At 48.8% G+C, this 22,925-nt stretch overlaps 1 protein-coding gene across 2 annotated transcripts in view; it reads right to left on the bottom strand.

Annotated features, from left to right (window-relative positions):
• LOC147425602 (mechanosensitive ion channel protein 1, mitochondrial-like) overlaps positions 1–22,925 on the bottom strand; it is a 123,604-nt gene that overhangs the window by 16,852 nt on the left and 83,827 nt on the right. For both annotated transcript variants that reach the window (XM_086500773.1, XM_086500772.1), the window contains 4 exons: positions 19,865–19,985; positions 19,684–19,784; positions 6,396–6,503; positions 6,062–6,286 (listed from right to left, as the gene is read on the bottom strand). In XM_086500773.1, coding sequence (XP_086356899.1) covers positions 6,062–6,286; positions 6,396–6,503; positions 19,684–19,784; positions 19,865–19,985 — 555 coding nt within the window. The remainder of the gene's footprint in view (positions 1–6,061; positions 6,287–6,395; positions 6,504–19,683; positions 19,785–19,864; positions 19,986–22,925) is intronic.

Raw genomic sequence — 22,925 nt, 5'->3', positions numbered from 1 at the left:
GCCAAAGAAACAGACGCTCCTTAAGAGGCAAGTGAGACTTCCAAATCGCAGTGAGAGCCTGTCTCCACCATTGTTCAGATTTGTGTAAAGCCCAGAGCGCATTACAGTGATCAGCCAGCCAAGAGTCTTGCACAAGATAAGCATAGATATGTCAGGCAGAAACTGCATCCATAGGAGTGTCCCATAAAGTCCAATCCTACATACGACAACCACATGCCAACGACGGAATAGGGAGGAAATCAGCCAGCATATGCTGAAGCAGGCTCCAAATCCGATGATAATGCATGCCCAACCCAAAGCGTGCTGTTGCCTGAGAAAAAGTAAGCAAATTCCCAGATGAATCCACCACATCATCCACTGTGCATATGCCACGACCAGAGAGAAAGTAGGCTTGACGAGGCGATTGATCAATCAGGGTAAGAGAGAACACCTTACTCCAATGAATGCTTTCCAGACGCAAGGAATTCCCATGTGCTTGCTGCCTGCCATGCCAGTAGAGATGATCCGTAACATCTTTCCAAGCGGAGAGCAAGGCAAAGGTGAATAAGCAACCACGAACATAACCATCCATCTTGCCAAACACAATCTCCCAAAGGGAAGCCTACCAACAACCAAAAGCGGGAGTGGTAGCGTGCCGACATAGATTAGCAACCATAACTGTCCATGGCTCAGATTGCTGCACAAGAGTAGGTAATAACATAGACTTCCTTGCCAATGCATGGTGTCAAAGGTCCAAAATATTCAGTCCCCCAAGACGCTTCGGAGTGCAAAGTTTCTACATTGCTAACAAACGGAGGCCTTACTTATGAGAACTAGTGCACCACAAGTGAGATACAATATTAGACATAAGCAATGAGAGACGAGAGTGAGGCCAATGCAACAACGGCAAGTAAAATTGAACATATGCCATCACACACACACACACAGATACACACTCTCTCTCTCTCTCTCTCTCTCTCTCTCTCTCTCTCTCTCTCTCTCTCTCTCTCTCTCTCTCAGGGGCGCGAGCTCCCACCACCGACAGATCGAGGAGATCCGAGCCCGGGAGCGCCGTGCCACTGAGGAGCGAGTGGCTCAGATGAGGGCTGACCCGACAGCTTTCATCCGGGTAGCCTTGGCACCAGACCCACCCATGTACCACATCTTACACCCCCCCATTAGTACAGGATGGAGCTAGATAGCTTGATGCATTCTCATGATTGTACTACCTTGAGCATACAGACATGCATATACCCCTAGAGATAGAGCTCCATCCCTCCTCAGATACTCCACTACCTACATTCAGCTCAGTTTTGTATCAATTTTGTTTCATTTGTCTTTCCGATAGACGGATGACATACACACAATGTACATTTGATTTGTCTCATAGGCCGATTTCGGCCTGACATAGACGTTAAAAATCTTTCTTTCTTTCTTCTTTCTCTCTCTCTCTCTCTCTCTCTCTCTCTCTCTCTCTCTCTCTCTCTCAGGACCTGCTATACACAGTTTTTAAAAATCGACTTGCTGCACACCCACACCTCTCTCTCTCTCTCTATTTAGAGAGGGTTTTGGTCCTCTATCTAGGGTCATGAGTTATGAGGATCAGAGATGTCTTGGACTATATCTACTTGAGTTACACAGGTATAGAGACACTTTACTGGGGAGAGCTAGAGAGAGGCAGTCCCAGAGACACATTACAGATTTCTTTTCACTAGATATGGGACAGCCAGAGGAGCAGCCACCATTGCAGAGCTCGTCCCACACTCATTCGACCACTACTGGCACTCTCATCGACCGAGCATTGGAGCTACAGAGATACAGACGACCGCGACTGAGGAGAGGAGCTACACAGCATCGACGGAGACTACAACAGAAGATTCGAGCCATACTCTCTCGACATCCAGAGTGCAGATGAGGATGGATCCTCACCATTTCTTCCATCTTTGTTTCACACACTGTTACATCTAGTTTACCGGGTACCTATTGTATCAGCTGCTACACCCACGTAGTTTTAGATTGTAGTAGTAGTAGTAGTATTTTGTTCCACTTCTAGTTCTTTTCTAGTTCTTTTGTACCCAGACATGGTATTAGATTCACTATTTTGTAACTGATTGGTCTCATAGGTCATTTTGGCCTTTTGAAGACGTTAACATAACATTTCATTTCATTTCTCTCTCTCTCTCTCTCTCTCTCTCTCTCTCTCTCTCTCTCTCTCTCTCTCTCTCCTTCCCCGAAAACCTAGCCTCGTCTTCTTCTCGCCGAAACCCTGCACGTCTCCCCTGGGCGAGGGCGGCCCTGTGAGGGGCGTTAAGCCACAAGCCCTGCCCCTTTTGCCAAGCACGGTGCCTGATTCTGATTTTGTTGCGCTGCTCATCACCGTACAAGGGCGTCTTGGTCCAAAGATTGCCTGCTCCCTGCTCATTAGCGTACAAGAGGTTCAAGAGACTTTCTCTCTCCCCCTCTCTCTCAGCCCGTAGAAACCAAGCCTCTGCTCGCTTCATTTCACTGTTATCCCGCGGACACAGAACATGGCCATGCTTTCACCCCCAAAAAACTTAAATCAAATAAGCCCCTCATCTCACGCTGTGTTTCGACAAGAATTCCCCCTTTTGCAGCCAATGTCGTCGTCCTTTCGTACCCCTATTGCACGCAAGAGCTTTCTTGTGGTGGCAGCGGCACCGAGGAAGGACCCCGCCGCCCGCCAAGAAGCACGAATCACAGCTCTTGAGGCTCATATTCAAGACCTCATCGGGGAGAATGAGAGACTCAAAGAACGTTTAGGAAATTTTGAAGATACGAAGGAAGTAGAGAGCCAAGCTCTGCTTGAAAAAGCACACGCAGTCGAAGCCTCACTCACCGAAACTTCATGGTAGTGCAGAAAGAATCACATGAAGCAACACACAAAAAGATTGACAACAAGATACAGGCGGCCCCAATTTCGAAATCCCAAACCGGCTCTCCCCTCAGCTGACCCTTAGGTTTTTGTTCTCTCTTTTTTCCTACTCTACCCTCTTGATGGACCCTCGGTCCTTAACTAATATGTATCAGCCCGCACTGAGAATGAATTCTTGTAATGTTGTGTTTTTGGTCCCATAGGTCATATATGACCTCCGTGGACGATAATTCAATCAATCTCTCTCTCTCTCTCTCTCTCTCTCTCTCTCTCTCTCTCTCTCTCGTCCAACAATCATATCTCGAAAAGCGTCATGGATAAGATAAGCATTATTTATATGCAGCAGATGCTTCCGAGAAAGAGGTCTAGCACGAAGCGATTGCCCAAAACACAAATTCAATATCACAGGGTGATGATCACACACCTGCAAGAAATAGTCCATTTTCATATCACATGTAAAATCATCATATTGCTGTCTGTGGAGAACATACCATCTATTTAGACGTGCACGATACGAGTGATGAGCAACATTCTGAAAGGTGAAAGCCATGCTGTCCGGATAAAGAGAACGCCACAAGTCAAACATCTGGGCAGAAACCAGGAGATGATCCCATGCTTGTCTCTCCACAAACAACATATGAGAATTGCCTGTGGTGCTATCACCCGCATTAGGAGTATTATTAAAATCACCACAAAGAAGTGCATTGGAGGTCCATGGATAAGAAGAGATATCTCGCCATAAGACAGCCCTTTGCTCAGAAGCTGTATATGCATACAAACCTCCAATTTCATAAATTTTACCATTCAACAAGCATTGCACAATCATCCAACGACCCCTCGGATCATTCTTCACCAGAATTGGCTGTAGCTCATGCCTAACCAATACCATTACTCTAGAGTAATCATGTAAACCAGCATACACAATCCAATAACCCGCAAAATAAGAGCACTGGCCAGCAAACTCGTGCGGATTATGTTCTTGCAATACAACTATACCAGCTCTACATGTATTTACATAGTGCCAGGTTAAGCACCAATTATCAAGGTTGCATAACCCGCGCACGTAATATGAGATGCATTTAATGCGATCCTGCATAGAAGATCATATGTACAAAGGCAAGAGAAGAGGAGGAACTACATAGACGTGCCCATGTGCACGTCTTCTTCCACGACATTTGCGTAAGAGACAACAGGTTGATTCAATGCGGAACAGTTGTCTGCAGGGTTCATGGAGGCCTCACCAATGAGTACATCTTTATAAGAATGCATTGCTTTTTCCCATGCATCAGTCAACGTACGATTATCATTACATGGGAGTTGCTTAAACGATGCATTCTTATTCGTATTTGCAGATGGAACATAGTTACGAGAGGAGAAGGGTGTGCGAATCTTCACCGTCTTTTTGGGCGTCACCCAAGCACCAGAATCGCTAGACCCCACATTTTTCCCCTTCACAGCATTACCATTACCCGGAGCTGCAGACTGTAGAGACTTGGCTTTTCCTTTTTCCACATTAGGAGCTACATTAACAACCAAACTTCCATTTTGCTTAGACTCATTGAGAGTTTTGCTTGTAGAAACAGGAGCAGGAGACGGAACTGCCGAAGGGGGTGGTTGGAGAACGGGTTCATGACATTCAGATTGCATGTGCCCAAACTTACCACAACGAAAACATGAATTTGCAAACTTGTCCCATTTAAGTTTGAACGGGCGCTTGCCCACCCACAGATCCCCCGAATCAACCATGATGCCTTCCGGTGTAGGTTTGTCAGTATCCCATAAAATACAAAACCTGTTGGTATTCGCATCCAGCTTTGGAGGAAAAATCACCTTCCCAAGTTGTGCAGCCATCAGAGGCAAAAAGTGTCTCCAAGTTCGGGGAAAATCTACAATTTCCACCCACACAGGACATTTATGACGAATAAGTCTTTGATAGTCCTTTGTCAATGCCCATGGCAGGACATGGGTCATCTGTGTGCCAAAAAACAATGGAGACATTTCCAATAACAGGTTTCTGGCTTTAGTATCCGCCAAAAGGACTTCGTAAAAGCCACGAGCACCGAAATAGACACCTCGGACAACCTAGCGTTTTGAGCAAAAATTCAACCCATTGCCAAACATCCTGCGCAGTAGGCATTTTCCCCGGAAAAAACAAAATAACTGCATTCATTGCATATTGTGCAACCGGGTCCATGAGTTCCTGCAGAGGAATACGAACTTCGAAAAGAGGGGTTGTGCATTCCAGGCTTTCCGAGCCTCCTCAAAGTCTTCGTATAAACAGGCTTTAATCTCAGACGAGGCCTCTGAGAAACTTCCCATGGCTTTCCGACGCTTAAACACACACAAAGGGTTAAACATAAAGCGGGAACAACTTACTGAAGTAACGCGCACCCAAAAAAAACCAGCAGATTTTTTATCACTTTTTTGTTTTATCAAATTTCTCTGTACAAAAACAAACAGCAGCTGTACAAAAGCCTGTCACCCCTCCACCAAACTGCGTACAGAAACCTGCACTGAGTATGATGAGAACACCCTTTGAGAAAAAAAGAGACGATAGGGAAACACTTTCTGCAGTGTCAGCAAAAACTGTCGCACAACAAAGCAGGCAGCGCCCAAACACATCAGCCCTGCTGAGTACCAAGAAGCCCAACCAGCAGGCGGAGGGCACGAGCAGAGGCACAAACTGTAGCACACCCTGGGTCACCTGCTCGCAGCGCACAGACGAACGCAGCAGAAAAAGCTGAATGCGAACTCTCTCAGACCTGCTCGCCAACTCCCTCAGACCTGCTCGCGTACTCACTAACACACCTGCTCCTCTCTCTCTCACACTCTCTCGCCTGCTGCGCTGAGAGCTAACTGCAGCAAAACGAATGTGCAGTGCGCTCAAAATAGGCAGCTCACACGGTCGCACAGTGCTCAGGACACGCAGATGCACAGGGCGCACAGCGGCTGAAGGCTCACAGAGTGCGCAGAAGCTCTCTCGATCAGATTGTCACAACACACACCACACACACATCACATACACACACACACACACACACACACAATCTTCTATTACAATGAACATCTCAAAAGCAGAATCTCCAAGGTCAATGTACAAAATATGCTGGCATCGACTAAAGCATTTCATAATGCATCCCTTGATGATTAAAAATTACACATAGGCAGCCAAAAACTCAGAGATGTTACCTCTTGTCTGATGGAGCACAGGAGTTCAAGTTCAAGTCCTTCAGGACTCATGCTCTTTAAATAACAAACTGGCTTGGTGCCATGTATAAGGTCAACTCTTTCATGTTTGAGAAGAAACTGTGTTATCTCATCTGTGATCTTGTCAACAAGGAATATATCTTCATTTCGCAAGAGGAAAACCGCAGTTAGTTGCCTGCATTTGGCCCTCGAGTGATTTACTATTACCTGTGATACCAAGAAAAACCTATGACACAGTGACCTAGAGGAATTTGATATGAGTATGCTGAGAAGCTTTAAACAAAAGAGTAGAAACAAAAAAGATAACTACACATACCTCATTCATAATTGCTGCATTCGGTACAAGCACAGGTGACTGGTCATAACCGATTAGTCTTGTGTGCAGAAAATCTATATCCTCAACCCAGCCTGCAAATGACTGTGCCTGTATGGAGCCTGACCTTTAGTTTTTTTAACCTCTTGTGAATATATAAACACACACACTTTTTTTTAGTAATGTCAGATTGAATTACCAATGGGAAACCTCAAAACGAAGGAAAACCCATAAAAAATATTACAAACAGTGAGCTCATAATGACTAACGGGGAGCTCATCCAAGTCAAAGGCAACTTGAAGGGACTATCGAAGAGATATCTTGCAAAAAGAAACATACTCCACCTGAATCTGCTGAAACATGAGAAAGTTCCGTGCTCTCCACACTTTCCGTAGCACCCAGAATCTAACCCAGGCGAAAACGTATGCATATGGCTGACGTAATGGCGGAAGCACTCCAAAAATCTAGAAGGATCTACCAATGTTTATGCCAGGGGAAGTTGCTCGCGCGCTTGCTACTGCTAACACCCCCCCCCTCGCTGCCCTCACACTGCCCCCTCCCCCCCCTGCTGTCCTCGCGCGCGGCAGCCCCCCCCCCCCCCCCCCCCGCTGCGCGCTGCACTACCGGCGCGCCCCCGCCCCCCCCCCCCCCGCTGCCCTCTCGAGCTGCCGCCCCCCTTCCCCCCCCCCCCCCCCCCCCCCCCTTCTGCCTTTCTCTTCGCTCTCCGCCTCTTTCCGAAGTTTCCCTGCAATTGGCTCTGGCAGCGTTGTTCTTTGGACAGTGCTCGGCGCGCTCGGTTGCAGAGTTTTTTCCCCTTCTGCTTCTTCGCCACAACAGTAGACACAGATGGAGGCTCCAGCTCCGCCACAGAGGGACTCGTCCGAAGCCCCCTCGCCCAACCCCGCTGAGCCCACCATTCGACTCGCTCTTTCACCGATAGAGCAAGCGAGCCTAGCCGCAGAGGTAGAGCACTTGCAGGCGACTTCTGTCATCTGCAAGATTCTCAGCACCCGACCTAGCAGAGGAGAGCTATGTGACCTTCTCCAGGCCTGCCTTCTCGCAGAGGTGGGCAAGATCTTGGACGTATAGATACTCGGACGAGGTTACTATCAGATCGAGTTTGAGACCTCCGCGATGGCATCCAAGGTCATCGCCATGAGTCCATTGACATCCGAGCAACACGAGCCCACTTTCGACAGTGGAGACATGGTTTCGACCCTACTTCGGATGTTCTGGTAGAGGAGGCAGACATCCCCATCTCCGTCTGCTTTCCAGGTTTGCGGAGGGAGTACTTACCACTTTTGTCCAGGATAGGCTCAGCCATTGGGACTGTCTTGGAGACACCTACCACTGCAGCCTCAGTAGCTGCCAAGGCGGCTGGCATTCCCTCAGTTTGCGTTTTGGTTAGGGACACTCACACGCTCCCGAAGGTCATTCTTTTGCCTCGGGTGAGTGGGGGTTGGTTTAGACAAAGTGTGGAGTATTCGGGCCTCCCGAACCAGTGCTTCATTTGTCGATAGATGGGCCATCTTGCGAAGGCTTGTCCACGGAGGAGGCCTCGACCTACACCACAGACTCAGCTCCAGCCTGCAAGGGCTGGCCAACAGCCACAGACAGAGACAGCGCACACATGCAGAGCCACACTCTGAGCCTGGGGCTCCAACGGAGGAGGGATGACAGCAGGTCCGTGGTCGACGACGGCAGGGACAAGAGCGACAGCCTGGCACTCAGAGTGGTCCTCACGCGCCTACCCAGCAGCAGTGGGTTCCCACGGGGAACCGGTTCGGTCCTCTTGAGCAGGATGAGGTCCTTGCTCCAGCCCCACCCCAGCTTCACCCTCGACAGCCCCTCCGCCCCCCCCTCCTCATCATCCTTCCCCCCTCCTCCTGTTCCCGTCGCCTTTTCTCCCCGCCCCTCTACCTCTGCTGCTCCCCCCCGCCCCTCTTCTCCAACCCTCCCCCCTGCTTCTACTCCCCTCCCCTCCTGCTTCAGTTCCACAGTCGACCCAGGGGGCAGGGCCTTCTCCGGCTGCTAGGAGATCTCTTGGCAGCGCCTTTGCCACGAGTCGCTTGGCGAGAGAGGGAAAACCTTTCTTGCGACCCCCTCTACAGGTACAGACGTCTCCCCTTGCAGCTATCCCTCGTGGTCTGATGGGACTTGACGGTGGTCTAGTGGACCTCGTGGCCAGGTCACCACATGGCTGACATTTATGAGCCGTTGGTGGCTCTTTATGGTGGTACATATGAGTAGTCGTTTTGGGCCAGTGGGATGATCTTGTACGTAGTCGTCTAGAGTGAGTCTATACACAGAGCACGAGCACGTCTTCACCATCCCGGCATATCTGAGCCTCGACACCCCCATTGTACCTGTGAGTCCTGGGCTGGAGCTGAGTGTGCTGCCACGCCAGAGTTTGTATCAGTCTTTGTATCAGTTCTGGTCTGCTGTTGTGTCTCTGTGAGCTCTGTTGACGTCTATTGTTTCCTTTCTGTTCAGTCTGTTTGAGGAGATTCAGTTTGTTTCAGTGAGATTGTCATGCACATTGCACTGAGGACCACCCACTGTAGAGAGCACGACACATTATCCGCGCTACAGGTGCTCTCATTTTGGCAATCACGGTGGGACCTCACACGAAGTCTCACCCTCTGTGGAGATACAAATCGTGAAGCTAGTTTGTTGTTACCGAGCTTTGCCCATTTGCTTGCATTTGGGTTGCTAGTCTGTTGGTCTGGTCCTCTCTCACCCTGGTCCAACCAATCCTCGTCGTCGTCTCTGGTCCTTGTCTCTGGTCCTCGTCTAGTCCCTCGTCTCTGGTCCTCGTCTCTGGTCTTGGTCTAGTCCCTAGTCCTGGTCCAGTCCTTCTCGCCTTGGTACAGTTCTCCTCGTCTTGGTCCAGCTAGGTGGTCAGTCATTGGTGGTCCTGGACCAGGTGGTCTGGTCATTATCCTCACTTGTCCTAGTCTAGACCTTTGTTGTTCAGCCCACAGTGAAGGGCCCTTTTTTGCCAAAGTTGGTTGGATTGATGGTCACTGCATGACACATACAAGGCGGTCAGTCGAGCGTCAAAGCGCACTACTGAGCCCTCTGAAGTACTATCATAGAAGACGACCTTTGACACCTTGTAGAAGTCCATCAAACTCATCACCTATACCTACACATACGACATCACCCATTCCTTCATCCGGTTCCGCATCTTCTTGATCACCTTCTCCAGTAAAGCTCTCTCCTATTCTGCTATAGCAGGCTATTGTGCAACAGGCTACACAAGGGGCCATGGAGCCGTTAGCTAGTGTTTTGGCCAAGGTAAATATCAAGTTCCCTACCTTCAAAGGACTCTCTTCAGAAGATGCTGACGACCATGCAAGAAGGTTTGTCTCTCTTTGTAGGGGTCGTGGTCTGAACAGAGAAGATGCTTATTTGGTACTATTTCCATCCACCTTGGATGGCTTAGCAGATAAATGGTACAGCCAGTTTGCAGAGAACCATTTTGCAACTTGGGCAGCCTTAAGACAACAGTTCTGTGCAGCTTTCAGGCCAGGTGACTACCTGGAGAAGGTGTTGGATGAGTTGGCCAACATGGTGCTCAAGCCAGAGGAGACTTTTGCAGAGCTTATGACTAAAACTAAGTCGCTGGTGGCCAAGCTCCCCTAACAACCCGGTGAATTCATGGTTAAAAAGTGGGTGGAGAAGGCGCTTCCCAAAACTTCTCAACAAAAACTCCGAGAGAGTCTCCGACCCGACGCCACTCTCGAGGAGTTCATTGCAGCTGCTACTAGGATAGAGGGGGCTAGGAAGCTGTTCAGCAACTCCTTTTCCATAGAGACCCCCTCTGTGTTTTCGGAAAGTAGTCCTGCTGATCCATTGACTTCTTTGCGCAGAGAACTTGAAGCCCTAAAGTTACAGAGAGCTCTTCAAGAGGAGAAATCAATATCCCTCAAACAGGAGAAGCCCCCACATCATGACGCTTTGGATAAAATGAAGAGAGAGCTAGAAGAGCTTAGGTCTCAGCAGGAGACTAAGGCTATGGTATGGTGCAGCTCATGTCACTCTCCAAGACACCCTCCACAGGATTGTTCCGTTCGGGTTTACTGCCACTTCTGCGAAAAGTCGGGGCATGAAGACAAGGATTGCTACTACCTCAAGGGGTTGCGACAAATACAACAAAGTCTTGGTCCTAGTTGTCAACAAGGGCAAGCACCTGCATCCAACATGGTCTCTCCATGTGGCCATCCACACCACATGCCACCTTTATTGTCAGCCCCTCCAATGCAAGGTATGCAGAGCACTTTTCCCTCTCAGAGCTTTTATCACACCCATGCTCCCTCCTCACCTTATAGCTTCTATGCCTCCACCTCCAACTCAATGCACCAGGAGCAAGGACCACCTCACCCTTCGACTCGCCCTTTGAATCGGCCCATTTTGTGCTACAGATCGGAGAATATGGGCATTACCAAAGCAAATGCCCCGTGCCAGAAGGGTCCCCTCCTTGCCGTCATTGCCCTGAAATGAAGGATCACTACAGTAAGGATTGCCCTAAACTTCGTGCATCCACGGCTTCGAACTCAAGTCAAAGCCAGAATGAGTTTGCCTTTCCCAAGCTCAACTTGATAGCAGTGAGCACTGTTTCTCAGCCGCCCTCTTCTACCCACGTGGTTACCCCTCAAAATAAGCCGCCGCAGTTGGCAGAGGAGCCATCGGGTGTCCTCACCCGGGCCGAGAGAGCCGCTCTCGGTCTTAGCATTCCAACAAGTTCAACCCCCCCACACAGTCTCACACCGGTGGATACCTTGCCTGCAACTGTTAACAAGCCATCCCCCAGTGCTATGAAAGAATCCACATCTTTGCTCTCTGATATTGATGAAGCTTTCTTGGAAGCAGTTTCCGATCTACAAAAGATCAAGGTACCCGAGAAACAACTGGTAGAACAGGACAAGCTTACAGCAGAGTCAGTCTTGAAGAACACCTTCCAACAAGTGTCTCTCTATGACATGCTGCGACTAGATGCAAAGTTTAGACGATGACACCCTTGCTGTTATTCAATCACTTTATCCTGGAGCAGGTCCTAGTGGCGGGCACCTCCCAGTGCGACCATCAGAGTCCTATATGATATCCAATCCCGCTGCTCCACTCACTGAATATAGAAGCCCTCGCCTGACAGTGTCCGTTTTGGGTCGGCAATTCTCAGGAGTGATAGTGGATGGTGGATCTGGCATCAACCTTATGCCCGAGTTCACTATGTTAGCTCTAGGTCTACAGCCTACTCGCCCTGCTCCATTCACAGTTAAATTGGCCAACCAGCGGACGGTCTACTCAGTGGGCATAGTGGACAATGTACCTCTGCAGTTACAAGACTTTACTTTTAACTTGGATTTTGTTGTGGTTCGTCTTCCCTAGATTGAGGGCGGATTTCCTTTGCTCATTGGAAGACCATGGCGGCGACACACTAAAGCACTTCATGATTGGGGAAACGACGCAATGTGGATACAAACTTCTGGCTCCCCGATGCAACCCATCCTCTTAGAAGGAGGTATGGATCCAGTGGTGCAGCAAGTTTCTTTGTCAATGGAAACCAACCCTAAACAAGAACAGCCTACTACACCTGATGCGTCTGACGAAGATCTGCTGGAGTGGTTGGAGGCTACCAAATCTATGCCTTGTTATGGAGTCTCTATTCACTCTTTGCATAGAGGTACACCTTCTTCCAATGTTTCCACAGTAACTAAACCCAATGAGCCACCTCAAAGGTTGACTGTCATAGAAGTTACCCCGGATGCGCCGTTGGCCTTGGTGGAAGTCTTTGAATTTGGTGAGCCCTATGGAGGATCATAGAAGCGGGCAGAAATCTCCTCCGAGAACAAAGCTCCCTTCACAGAGCTCGTCCTGCCTAATGAATTCCATTCTCATGATAGTTGTCTTGCTCATGGCGGCTATGCTCTATAGCATCTCCTCTTTCAACCAGTGGTACATGGACTTCATCTACAGCCCTAGTCCCCCTCACACCTCCTCGCCCTTGCCCTCCCCCTACTCGCCCTCTCCTTACCTCCTTTGCCCTCGCCCTCTCCCTAGGCCTCCCTTGCCCTCGCCCTCCCCATACCTACCCCCTCGCCCTCGCCCTCACCTACCCCTAGCCCTCTCCCTACCTTCCTCGCCCTCGCCCTCCCACCCACCTACCTACTCCCTCGCCCTCCCCCTCCCACCTACCTACCCCCTCGCCCTAGCCCCCCTACCAACCCCTCGCCATAGCCCTCCCCCTCCCACCTACCTACCCCCTCGCCCTCGCCCTCCCCCTTCCACCTACCTACCCCCTCGCCCTAGCCCTCCCCTCCCACCTACCCCCTCGCCCTAGCCCTCCTACCTACCCCCTCGCCCTCGCCCTCGCCCTCGCCCTCCCGCTCCCACCTACCTACCCCCTCGCCCTCACCCTCCTACCTACCCCTCGCCCTCCCCCCTACCTACCTACCTACCTACCTCGGATTTCAAGCATTCACCTGGGTACTACCTACCCACCCCTCGGCTTTCAAGCATTCACCTGCGTTCCTTGTGGCTTTCAAGCATCCCGTGTTGTTAATGCTTTTTGTTCTGCCATTAAGATAGAGCTTAACCTCACCTGTGTTATTACTTGAGCTTCTGATCATCAGTCTTTTCAACAATTTCATCTGCAAGTGAGGACCATGTCATTTTTTTCTCACTATGGTTATGGAGGATAAAGATGCGCTGGATCCAAACCGAGCATATCTCTTTGCTGAGGAGCCAAGCTGTCTGTTTTGCCGATTGGGATTCTTGGACTATGCAATCATATTGGGTTCTTGCCTATTAAAAGGCTTAAGGCGTTGCAAGCAGGGCAGTGTTTTACTCCACTTTTGAGGCGTGTAAGTCATGGTTGGGCCTAGCACCTGCTTCAAGAAATGTACGGATGCAGTACCTAGTGGTTTTCTTTCACACTTTTTTTCAGTATTCCTCTCACCGAGACGGTGAGCAGTCTTGTGGCGGGCAACCTGTAGCAGGGATACAGTGTCCTTCACGGTACAATGTCTTTCATAGGACAGGTCTAGGCTGGTTCACACTGGACGGACACTCGACGGACCCTCTGGGCTGGGGAGTGACACGTGGCAGGGTACCGCCGGTGGTCTAGTGGACCTCGTGGCTAGGTCACCACATGGCTGACATTTATGAGCCGTTGGTGGCTCTTTATGGTGATACATATGAGTAGTCGTTTTGGGCCAGTGGGATGATCTTGTACATAGCCGTCTAGAGTGAGTCTATACACAGAGCACGAGCACGTCTTCACCATCCTGGCACATCTGAGCCTCGACACCCCCATTGTACCTTTGAGTCCTGGGCTGGAGCTGAGTGTGCTGCCACGCCAGAGTCTGTATCAGTCTTTGTATCAGTTCTCGTCTGCTGTTGTGTCTTTGTGAGCTCTGTTGACGTCTATTGTTTCCTTTCTGTTCAGTCTGTTTGAGGAGATTCAGTCTGTTTGAGTGAGATTGTCACGCACATTGCACTGAGGACCACCCACTGTAGAGAGCACGACACATTATCCGCGCTACACCCCTCAGCAGACAATGAGGCAGCTTGCTTCAGGGTCCATGTTCTGTTCCTTGCAACTAGGGGGAGAGAGGCCTTGCACTCAGCAGTTGGCTTCTCCTTTTCCCTTTGCGGCAGGGACCAGACTGAGTGGACTCTCGACTTAGTGTTGGGATGGTTGTACACATAGGTCCTAGAGTTCTCTCACCACATGGGAGAACTAGGAGTTACAAACATGCTTCAGACTTTGTGGCCATTGGCCAAGTTTGCGGTGACACCTCCAGATACAGCAGGATGTAGACACATTGTGGTTTACTTCTTTGCCGATACACAGTGCTTGCCATGCTATGTACACATTCATGAGGACTCCTGAACAGAGGAGGTTGCTTTACGTACGGCTCGCTCTGCTTGGGCTTGGGCCAGGCACTCGTTGTAGTCACGCCTATCTAGAGGACGCCCAGATGCGGATTACTCCCCATCCAAGTAGCCTCGAAGATAGCCCGTTTAGTTGCTGCAGCAGCATCTGTTCTCTCTCGCTCCCCATGAGGATCGTCTCATGGAACGTGCAGGCACTTGGTGGGCCCCAATTTCAACATCAGCGGGGCCGACTGCGTCAGGAGCTTCAGCGCTGCTTTGTGGGAGGAGAGATTGATCTCCTTATGCTTCAAGAGCACCATCTGTGTGAGAGCCGCATTAGACGTTGTGGTCAGCTCTTGCGTGGACGATATGTTACTTTTTGGTCAGCTGCTTTTGGACCTGGAGACATCCAGGGTGGGGTATGTATGAGTATTGCGGACTCTTTGTAGCAGGCCATTGTGGACAGAGGGATTATTGTGCCAGGCAAGGCTCAGCGGATTACTATGCACATTCAGGGTTGCCTTGTGGCCTTCCTAAACATCTATGCGCCCAATGTGGCGAGTGCTCGAGCAGGGTTTTTGGTCACAAATAGTTGAGTCTCTGCCGCAGGTAGAACACTGGTGCATAGGGGGGGACTAGTACATGTTGGAGGACCCTTCTGACAGAATTGGTAGTAGCCATGCTACTGGCATGGAGTTGAGCTGGCGGCTTGGGAGAGGTTTTGTATGACTCTGAGGGTCTCGGATGTTTTTGGCAGCACTCTAGTTTTGTGAGGTCCCCCAAACAGCCTTGCCTTCTCTCGTTCGGACCGTAGAGTGGGAGGAGTGAATCTATCGCGGATAGATTGCTTCTACACTAGTGACCATTTCAGTGACTTGGGAGGGACAATTGGCATTCTGGCAAGGACTTCCTTCTCGGACCATGCAACAGTGATCCTCACAGTGGCAGACAGGCAGAGGAGAGGGAGTACGATGCTTCGCATCCCAGAGAGGGTCTTGCTGGACTCTGCACTCAGAGAGCGAGTAGAGGCTCTCTGGACAGAGAGCTTGGACGGGCAAGATTCTCTTGCTGACAGCGTGGCCCCACGACTAGCTCAGATTAGTCGTTTCTTTCCCCAGGAGTCTTTAGCTCGCCGGGCTGCAGCGAGAGAGGAGGAGCAGCGTCTTAGACGGGGCATTGCTTCGTTACAGAGGAAGCAGGAGCAGCATCCAAACAGTCCTTGGTTGGAGGAGCAGCTACAGCCGGCTCGCCAGGAGCTTGTTAGCACAGAGGAGAGGCGACATGTGCTTTCCACTTGACAGGCATCTCAGTGGACACAAGTGGGCGACAAAGTGACTGGTGCTTTCTTTGAGGCAGTGGGACGTCGGCATTCGCATGCCAAGGTCAGTCAGTTGCGGAAGCCTGACGGGTCAGTTGCTTCTGAGCCCGACGATATGCGTGCAGTTGCTACTGACTTTTTCTAAGGAAGGTCGTTGTTTTCATTGTCACATTAAGGGTCACATAAAACGAACATGTCCTAAGCTTGAATCGAATGGATCTAAAGAACCCACAACACCGACTACATCTGTCAATGCAATGAATGATAACACGATTATGCCCAAAGTTTCTCAGGACCCTCCCATGATGATTCTCTCATTAAATGTTATGGTCGTACGTCGGGGCACCGTTTTGTCATATTGTTTGACCCAGGTAATATGCATGATGTGATCAGTCCCTCTCTTGTTGAGAGAGTCAGCGTCATTGTCTTTGGGACTGTCCTTCGGCACAACAGGTGTGGCTTCGAGTTCTTCGGCTGATGCCTGCTCTCTCCACGGCTCGACGGCACACTTGGGGAGCAGCGGCTTGGTCCACCCTCACGGGCCCGGCACTTCAGTTTGAGCTATCTTCCACCAGCAGGATGATAGTGATGCAGGAGGGGCGACCTACACTCTAGCCTCCACAGAGCTTACTCCACAGGAGTGGTGCAGTGAGAGAGAGGAGTGTTGGGAGCTCATCAGTGGCCTAACACTCTGGTTCATCTGGCGGGCCCGTTGCTTCCGCATCTTTGAGGCTCGCCCTGTGCCACCAACAGAGACTGTTCGCGATTTTTGGCTAGAGCTTATCCACACTCTCAGAGGAAAGCTCGAGAGACTACAGGGCAGCTCTGACCACATGCGGGAGCGTAGAGAGGCTTTCCTTCGACTTTGGCGTTTTGGGCCTTTCTACACCATGGTCCAGGGTGTACTCCGATGGCACTACCGACCACCTGTGTGGCTTTTCCCTCCCCCCATGGTGGGTCTCCCCACCATGGTTGTTGTAGCCCTCTCTTGAAGAGGTGGTTGTAGCCCTATGGGCAGTTTCAGTAACTAATAGAAGGATCTTTTTCTCGGAAAAAAAAGTTTATGCCAGGGAAACGCGTGCGAAGAGCTATAGAGATGCAATCCACAAACTGTTGCGTACAAGCACATGACCACAATAAACGTGGAATATTCTCAATGTCTGCTCCACAACAAACACAACGCGAAGAGGTCAGACTTTTGGAGCGCAGAAATTTGACAGTCGGGGGAACCCCAACAATGCATCTCCACATAAACAACTGCTCCTTCAGAGGTAGCTTAGCATGACACACTTTCATAACTTTACTCTGCCACCATGTAATACTCTTATTCATATTCCATACTTTATTAGAGTGTTCTTGGATCCAAGAAGATGACTGCAAATGACAGTACACTTTCTTTGCAGATATCGACTGAATCGAAGAGCCAATGTATAGCCAATCACAGATCCGATTCTCCACAACTAGCAGCAGGATGGGAGATATCGAGTCAACCATATCCTTAATAATGTCCCACATGCGTCTGTAGTGCATCCCAAGCTTAAGAGTAAGAGTAGCTTGTCTAAACGAGAGCACTCATCCATCAGCATCTATCACGTCTGATATCATGTCAACACCGTTTTGAGAGAGAAAGTAAGCCTGTCTAGGAGAGCGCTCAACAAGATTGATCAAAAACTTGACTCCAATGCAAACTCTCCAATCGAAGGGAATTTCCATAGGCGTCATCCCTACCATGCCACAATAATTCCCGCGTGACTAATTTCCAATCCGCTACAAGACTGGACACAATGAGACATCCAGGTATTGTAGCTTCAAACTTACCAAAAGCCACATCTCAATACGATGGCTGCCAATGGCCAAAAGCTCGTGTAGAAACTACATGAGAGCACAGAACATCCGCGTCCAAGGTTGTTTTTGCTCAATCAGTACCAATAATAAGGTAGCCTTCCTTGCTGTAGCATGAGAACATAAATTTAGAATATTTAGACCACCACAACGCTTTGGAGTACACAACTTATCCATCGCAAGCAATCGCAGGCCCTTTTTCTGGGAAGAGCTAGACCAGAAGTGCTCCAGAATCTCAAACATGAAAGCCCGAAGACGATGAGGTGGTCAATGCAACAATGGTAGGAAAAATTGCATGTATGCCACCAAGATAGACTGCACTACGGCCGGGTAGACAATTTCCAATAGTGCAATTTAGACCTCAATTTATTCTCGACCCAATCCAATAATTTTGCATTGTTAATTGACCAAGCCAGCGGATATCCAAGATGCCTCACAATTTGATCAGGCTTCACTATCTCCCCTGGCCATAATACAAAGTGCCAATCCATATGATGCAACGACAACAATTTAGATTTTCGAAAATTTACTTGCAGACCTGCAACCAACCCATAAACATGCAGTGCTTCCATGATACCTCGAACATCCTCAAGTTGATTTCTAGGCCAAAACATGGAGTCATCCGCATACGCTTGCGCCACAAAATGATCACGAGATGACAGTTCCAATCCATGTAAATGGCCAGATGCCGTTTAATCCAGATATAGTAACAGAGGATGAGTAGCAATAGCATACAACATAGCACTTATTGGACAACCTCACACACGCTCACACCCACCCACACACACACACACACACACACACACACACTTTTTTATGTAAATCTGCTTTGATTAATTTACAAGTGGGAAACCTCAAAGCGAGGAAAACCCACGAAAAGAAAGGGATACAAAAAGCGGAGCACTATGAGGCTCCGAAGGCTAGAAACAGTCAAAGTAAATCCTGCAGGTATCAAGAGTGATGTCTCCATCGTCATAGGCAAAATGCAGTGCTTGAACAAGAGATAATTTGAAATAGGGAAAGGGGTCAACAAAAGTGCCTTGGAACATTAAGGAGTTCCTATGGTGCCAGATGGCCTACATAGCCCAAAATTTGGCCTAGGTGCAGAACACTGCAAACTGAGATTGCGGTGACTGGAGCACCCTAAAGAGCCAAAAGCGTATGTGAAAAGAGCCGAAAGGAAGGAATGAAGGCTCTGGAGTGACAACAACGCCACAGTAAATGTGGCACGATCTCCTCAGCTTCAAGGCATCTGGGGCAGCGGGCTCTACTGGTTAGGTGTTCATTATATGTCCTTTACATGGAGCTGTGTTTCTGAGTCGTGACTCTGATACTGAGATGGTTTGTAGCTTCCTGGCTACATAGAAATGGTCTTGAAAACTAGACGCTCTATAAAGGTTGGCCTGATAGACTAGGTGTGATAGGTTTTACCCATTGCCAGACTCCTTGTAATGGGACATTACAACTATTTGGTTTAAAAAATCGATAGGGTGGTGCCCCTATTCTCTTGACTGCTGTACCTTGTGGTCTACTTACAGCTCTGGTAACAGCAAGAATGAATAAATTTACCGGGTTTTTTTGCAAAATGTTGGTGGTGCTTCACTTTTCATGGGGCTGCTTTGAACTTGCTGTGTGATGGATGGTTGTGATTACCCATTCTGGTTTACAGTCCTAGATCTATTGGTTGGGTATTCGTTGTCATAAGATATTGGGTCTGGTATCATCCTGCTGACGGAAATTCTAAAATACTTGATGGTCTTTTCTTGGTATACTGGTGGTAATGGGCTACCCTATGCTCTTGGTTGGATTGATTTTTTGATGCTGCCACAGGAAGTATTGGCTCTGCTGGTTAGGCTTCTTTGGCAGTCTAGTCCTTGTTCATTATGTTTCCTTTGCAGGTCCAGAATGTGCAGGATCTGGTGTCAAAAGACCCGGTCTCATAGACTCATTTAGCCTTCAGTACACGTGATTATAATGGATGGATTTCTGTTTCTAACAGAATAATCCCCTGGAGATCTGCCTTGAAGCATCTGAAAAGACAAAGCACTTGCCCCACACATATTTTCAGAGACTCATCAGCACTCTGTAAAAATTTTCACATTAACTCTCTACGAATACAACCATACTTTAAGCTAACAACTAGCTTCCACATCATGTTACAAACAGAATGTTTCAGGACGCCGAGAACTTTGATTTAGCTTGGGCATGTGTCTTTAGAGGATGCTCAATGAAAAAACATGAAGTTCATACCTTCACTCGATCTCCAATCACAAATGGCCGTGTTATGAAGAGTAAAGCTCCTCCAAAGAAGTTTCCTACAATTTCCTTTGCTGCAAGTCCCATTGCAATACCTGCATCATGCAACTTTTGTTATATAGAATAAAAAGTAGCATCAAACAGTGAGCAAGTATATATATGTCTCACAGTTTACCTGAAACGCCTCCTATAGCAAGTACAGATCGGAAAGCGACTCCAGAGACTTCTCCTATGCAGGTTCCTGCTATATAGTACATTAGAAGAGACAAAACCTTGTCTAGAGCAATAAATCGTGGCTGCCATAGCAAAACATAAACTAGTCAAAAATACAGGATAGCATACATATGGAAATTGAAGAAGAACATTGTAGTGGAGATAATGTGTCGTGCTCTCTATGGTGGGTGCTCCTCAGTGCAGTGCTCATGAGATCTCACTCCACAGAATGAAAACACAAAAGACAATGAAGAACAGAACAACAAGAGCAAGACTCAGTAGAGAAACCTGAACAATATGAACATCGACTAACTCAAAGAAACCAATACACTCTGGCATGGCAGCACTCTCAGCTCCAGCCCAGAACTCATGGGTACAATGGAAGTGTCGAGGCTCAGCTGTGCAGGGAAGGTACAGGCGTGCTGGCGTGAACTCCAGATACATAGACTCAAGACTCCAAAACTTTATACCATACACAGTAGATGATCTGATGACTCCAAACAACTACGCATATGTACCACCATAAAGAGCCACCAACGGCTCATAAATATCCAGTCCAGCTAAGTCTCTACAGACTATGGTGGTAGTGCACTGGCCACAGTGTTGACTGGACCACCATCCGTATCACTTGCCATGTGTCACTCACTGCCTAGGCGAGAGTCTGTCCAATGTGAACTCCAGCCCAACTACAACTAACTGCCTGTCCCGTGTTAGTGACATTGTAAAGGCTAATAACTACTATCTAGAAGTACATCCATATTACTTATCTACCAGTCTCTACTTTTCGAGACATTACTTTCTCAGATCAGATTGAAAAGTACACAGTAAGCTTGCCTTTCCCTTAGACCAGAGGTCCCTCAGGAGTTGTACTTTGCGATGATTAATGAAAAAGAAATACCAAAAGGGGCGCCAAACTTTGGGACCAATACCTCTGGGCACGGAACTACACCGGGCTCAGCAATTAAGGCGGACTCCAAAGCACTTAAAGAAGAGGTCTCAACTCTCAAGCGAGAACTTGCCGATAGAGCGAGCAGTGGACTAGAGGGGGAATTCCAGCCTTCGGTAGTAGAGGAAATCAAGGTCATCAAAGAGTAAGTACGGATGATCAAAGAGGAGGAGAAACACAAGATGGTAAAGACGTCTTCGTGGATGGATGCGATCACGAAGACGCAAAAGAAGGCGGATGAGGCCGAGAAGTGGATAGAAGTTGCTAAGAAAGGCAAGGGGAAAGAAACCACATCTGTCCCCACTCCTACAATCATCAACATGACTCTAGAAGAAGAACAACGAAGGAAAACTAGAGCTTTGCATATAAGAGTAACCGGTCTAAAAGACTGAGATGATGTGGAAGGGGAAGTTGAAGAACTTCTCCGCATGATGGGTAGTGAGGCTACTCATACAAAGGCATTTAGGGTGGGGAAGAAGACACAAGGCAATGGGGAGACTTCAAAAGGGAGAGCTCTAATCATCCGTTTCCCATCCATGGAGGCAAAGGACTTCTTGAAGAAGCGTCCTACACTAAAGAAAACGGGCATATTCCTTGGAGATGAACTCACTCTCACACAGCTTGCGCATATGAGAGAGGTAATGCCAGAGATTCAAGCGGCAAGGGAGAAGGGAAAGACGGCCTTCTACAGAGATGGCCGGGTTGTGATTGTAGAGCAGCGCTCCACATGACGGTGCGAGACCCGTGGGACCACCCTCAAAGTTGCCACGTGGAATTGTAATGGATCTATGCGACTTGATGTGGGCACCTTTAAGGATAGTTTCAGGGGAAGAGACATCGTCTTCTACTCTGAGACACATCACGCCCATGGGCAATCTATGCCTCACATCAGTGGATATAGATGGGAAACTGCCTATAGACAGGAGACACGATCAGAGCGCAGAGGGCGGGGATCAGGAGGAGTGGCAGTGTTATTCAGGGAGGAGTTGCAGCCATTGATACATATAGCCCGCAGAGATGAGCAAGCTAGGTATATGTGGGTGAGGCTGAGAGCAGAGACAGACAAATATCTTTACATTGCTATTTGCTACTTTCCCCCGAGCACGTCAGTGTATGCACCACCCAGAGGACAGTCCCCTTTCTCTATTTTGGATGATGACATATGGGAGTTCTCTAGAGATGGTGACATCATCATTCTAGGGGATTTCAATGCTAGGACTGCCCATCATCAGACAGTATTTTATGATACTTCAGAGGAGATGCGAAGAGAGCTGGATGCTGCAGAGACAGGCCTATCCAAACTATCACAAGATGGAGAACACACTGAGTATGGACATGGGGACTGCACATGGATTGGCCATCTTGAATGGCCTAGAGAGATTTCCCGCCTCAGGGGGTTTTACATGCTTTCCACACACATGGAGCCAACACAGTGGACTATGTCATGGCACAGCCGAGCCTCATCTCTAGTATCCAGGATCTCACGATTAGACCCAGACCTGTTGGTGTGGCAATGGATCATGCTCTTGTGTCAATGACCATCTCCTTTCAGTTTAGTGTAGCACACAGGCTACGGACAGCAGCCCCTACTCGCTACACCTTCACGCGGGAGATAGACTCTGTATACATAGATGGGATCTACAGACGCCTATGCACAGAGGAGCCAGGGCGACCTCTGGAGGAGCTTAGTGGCTGAGCATTTCACACATGCCAGAGATCTACTAGCAGAGCTTCTAGCAGTGATGTTTAACTGTGCCATGTGTGAGGACTTGCCTGATACTTGGAGTCTATCTACTATTGTACCTATCTTCAAGTCGGGAGACCCTATGGAGCCTGGGAATTATCGCACTATCATGATTGGACACACATTGGCACGGTTCTACGCATCCATTCTTGAGCAGCAGCTGAGTAAATGTGCAGAGAGGGAGGGGATACGCGTAGCCGGGCAGGCAGGGTTCAGGAGGGGTTTTTCTACTCTTGACCATATCTTGACACTCAGAGCCATCATTGAGGAGGGTAGATCGCGCGGGAAACGGATCTATTGTAGCTTTGTGGATTTCCGCAAAGCTTTTGACAC

The sequence above is a fragment of the Adiantum capillus-veneris genome, chromosome 25 (genome assembly GCF_014529385.1).
Source record: "Adiantum capillus-veneris isolate H3 chromosome 25, ASM1452938v2, whole genome shotgun sequence".
NCBI lineage: Eukaryota > Viridiplantae > Streptophyta > Polypodiopsida > Polypodiales > Pteridaceae > Adiantum > Adiantum capillus-veneris.
The sequence above is the reverse complement of the archived record's forward strand: the minus strand, read 5'-3'. Positions and strand labels throughout refer to the sequence as shown.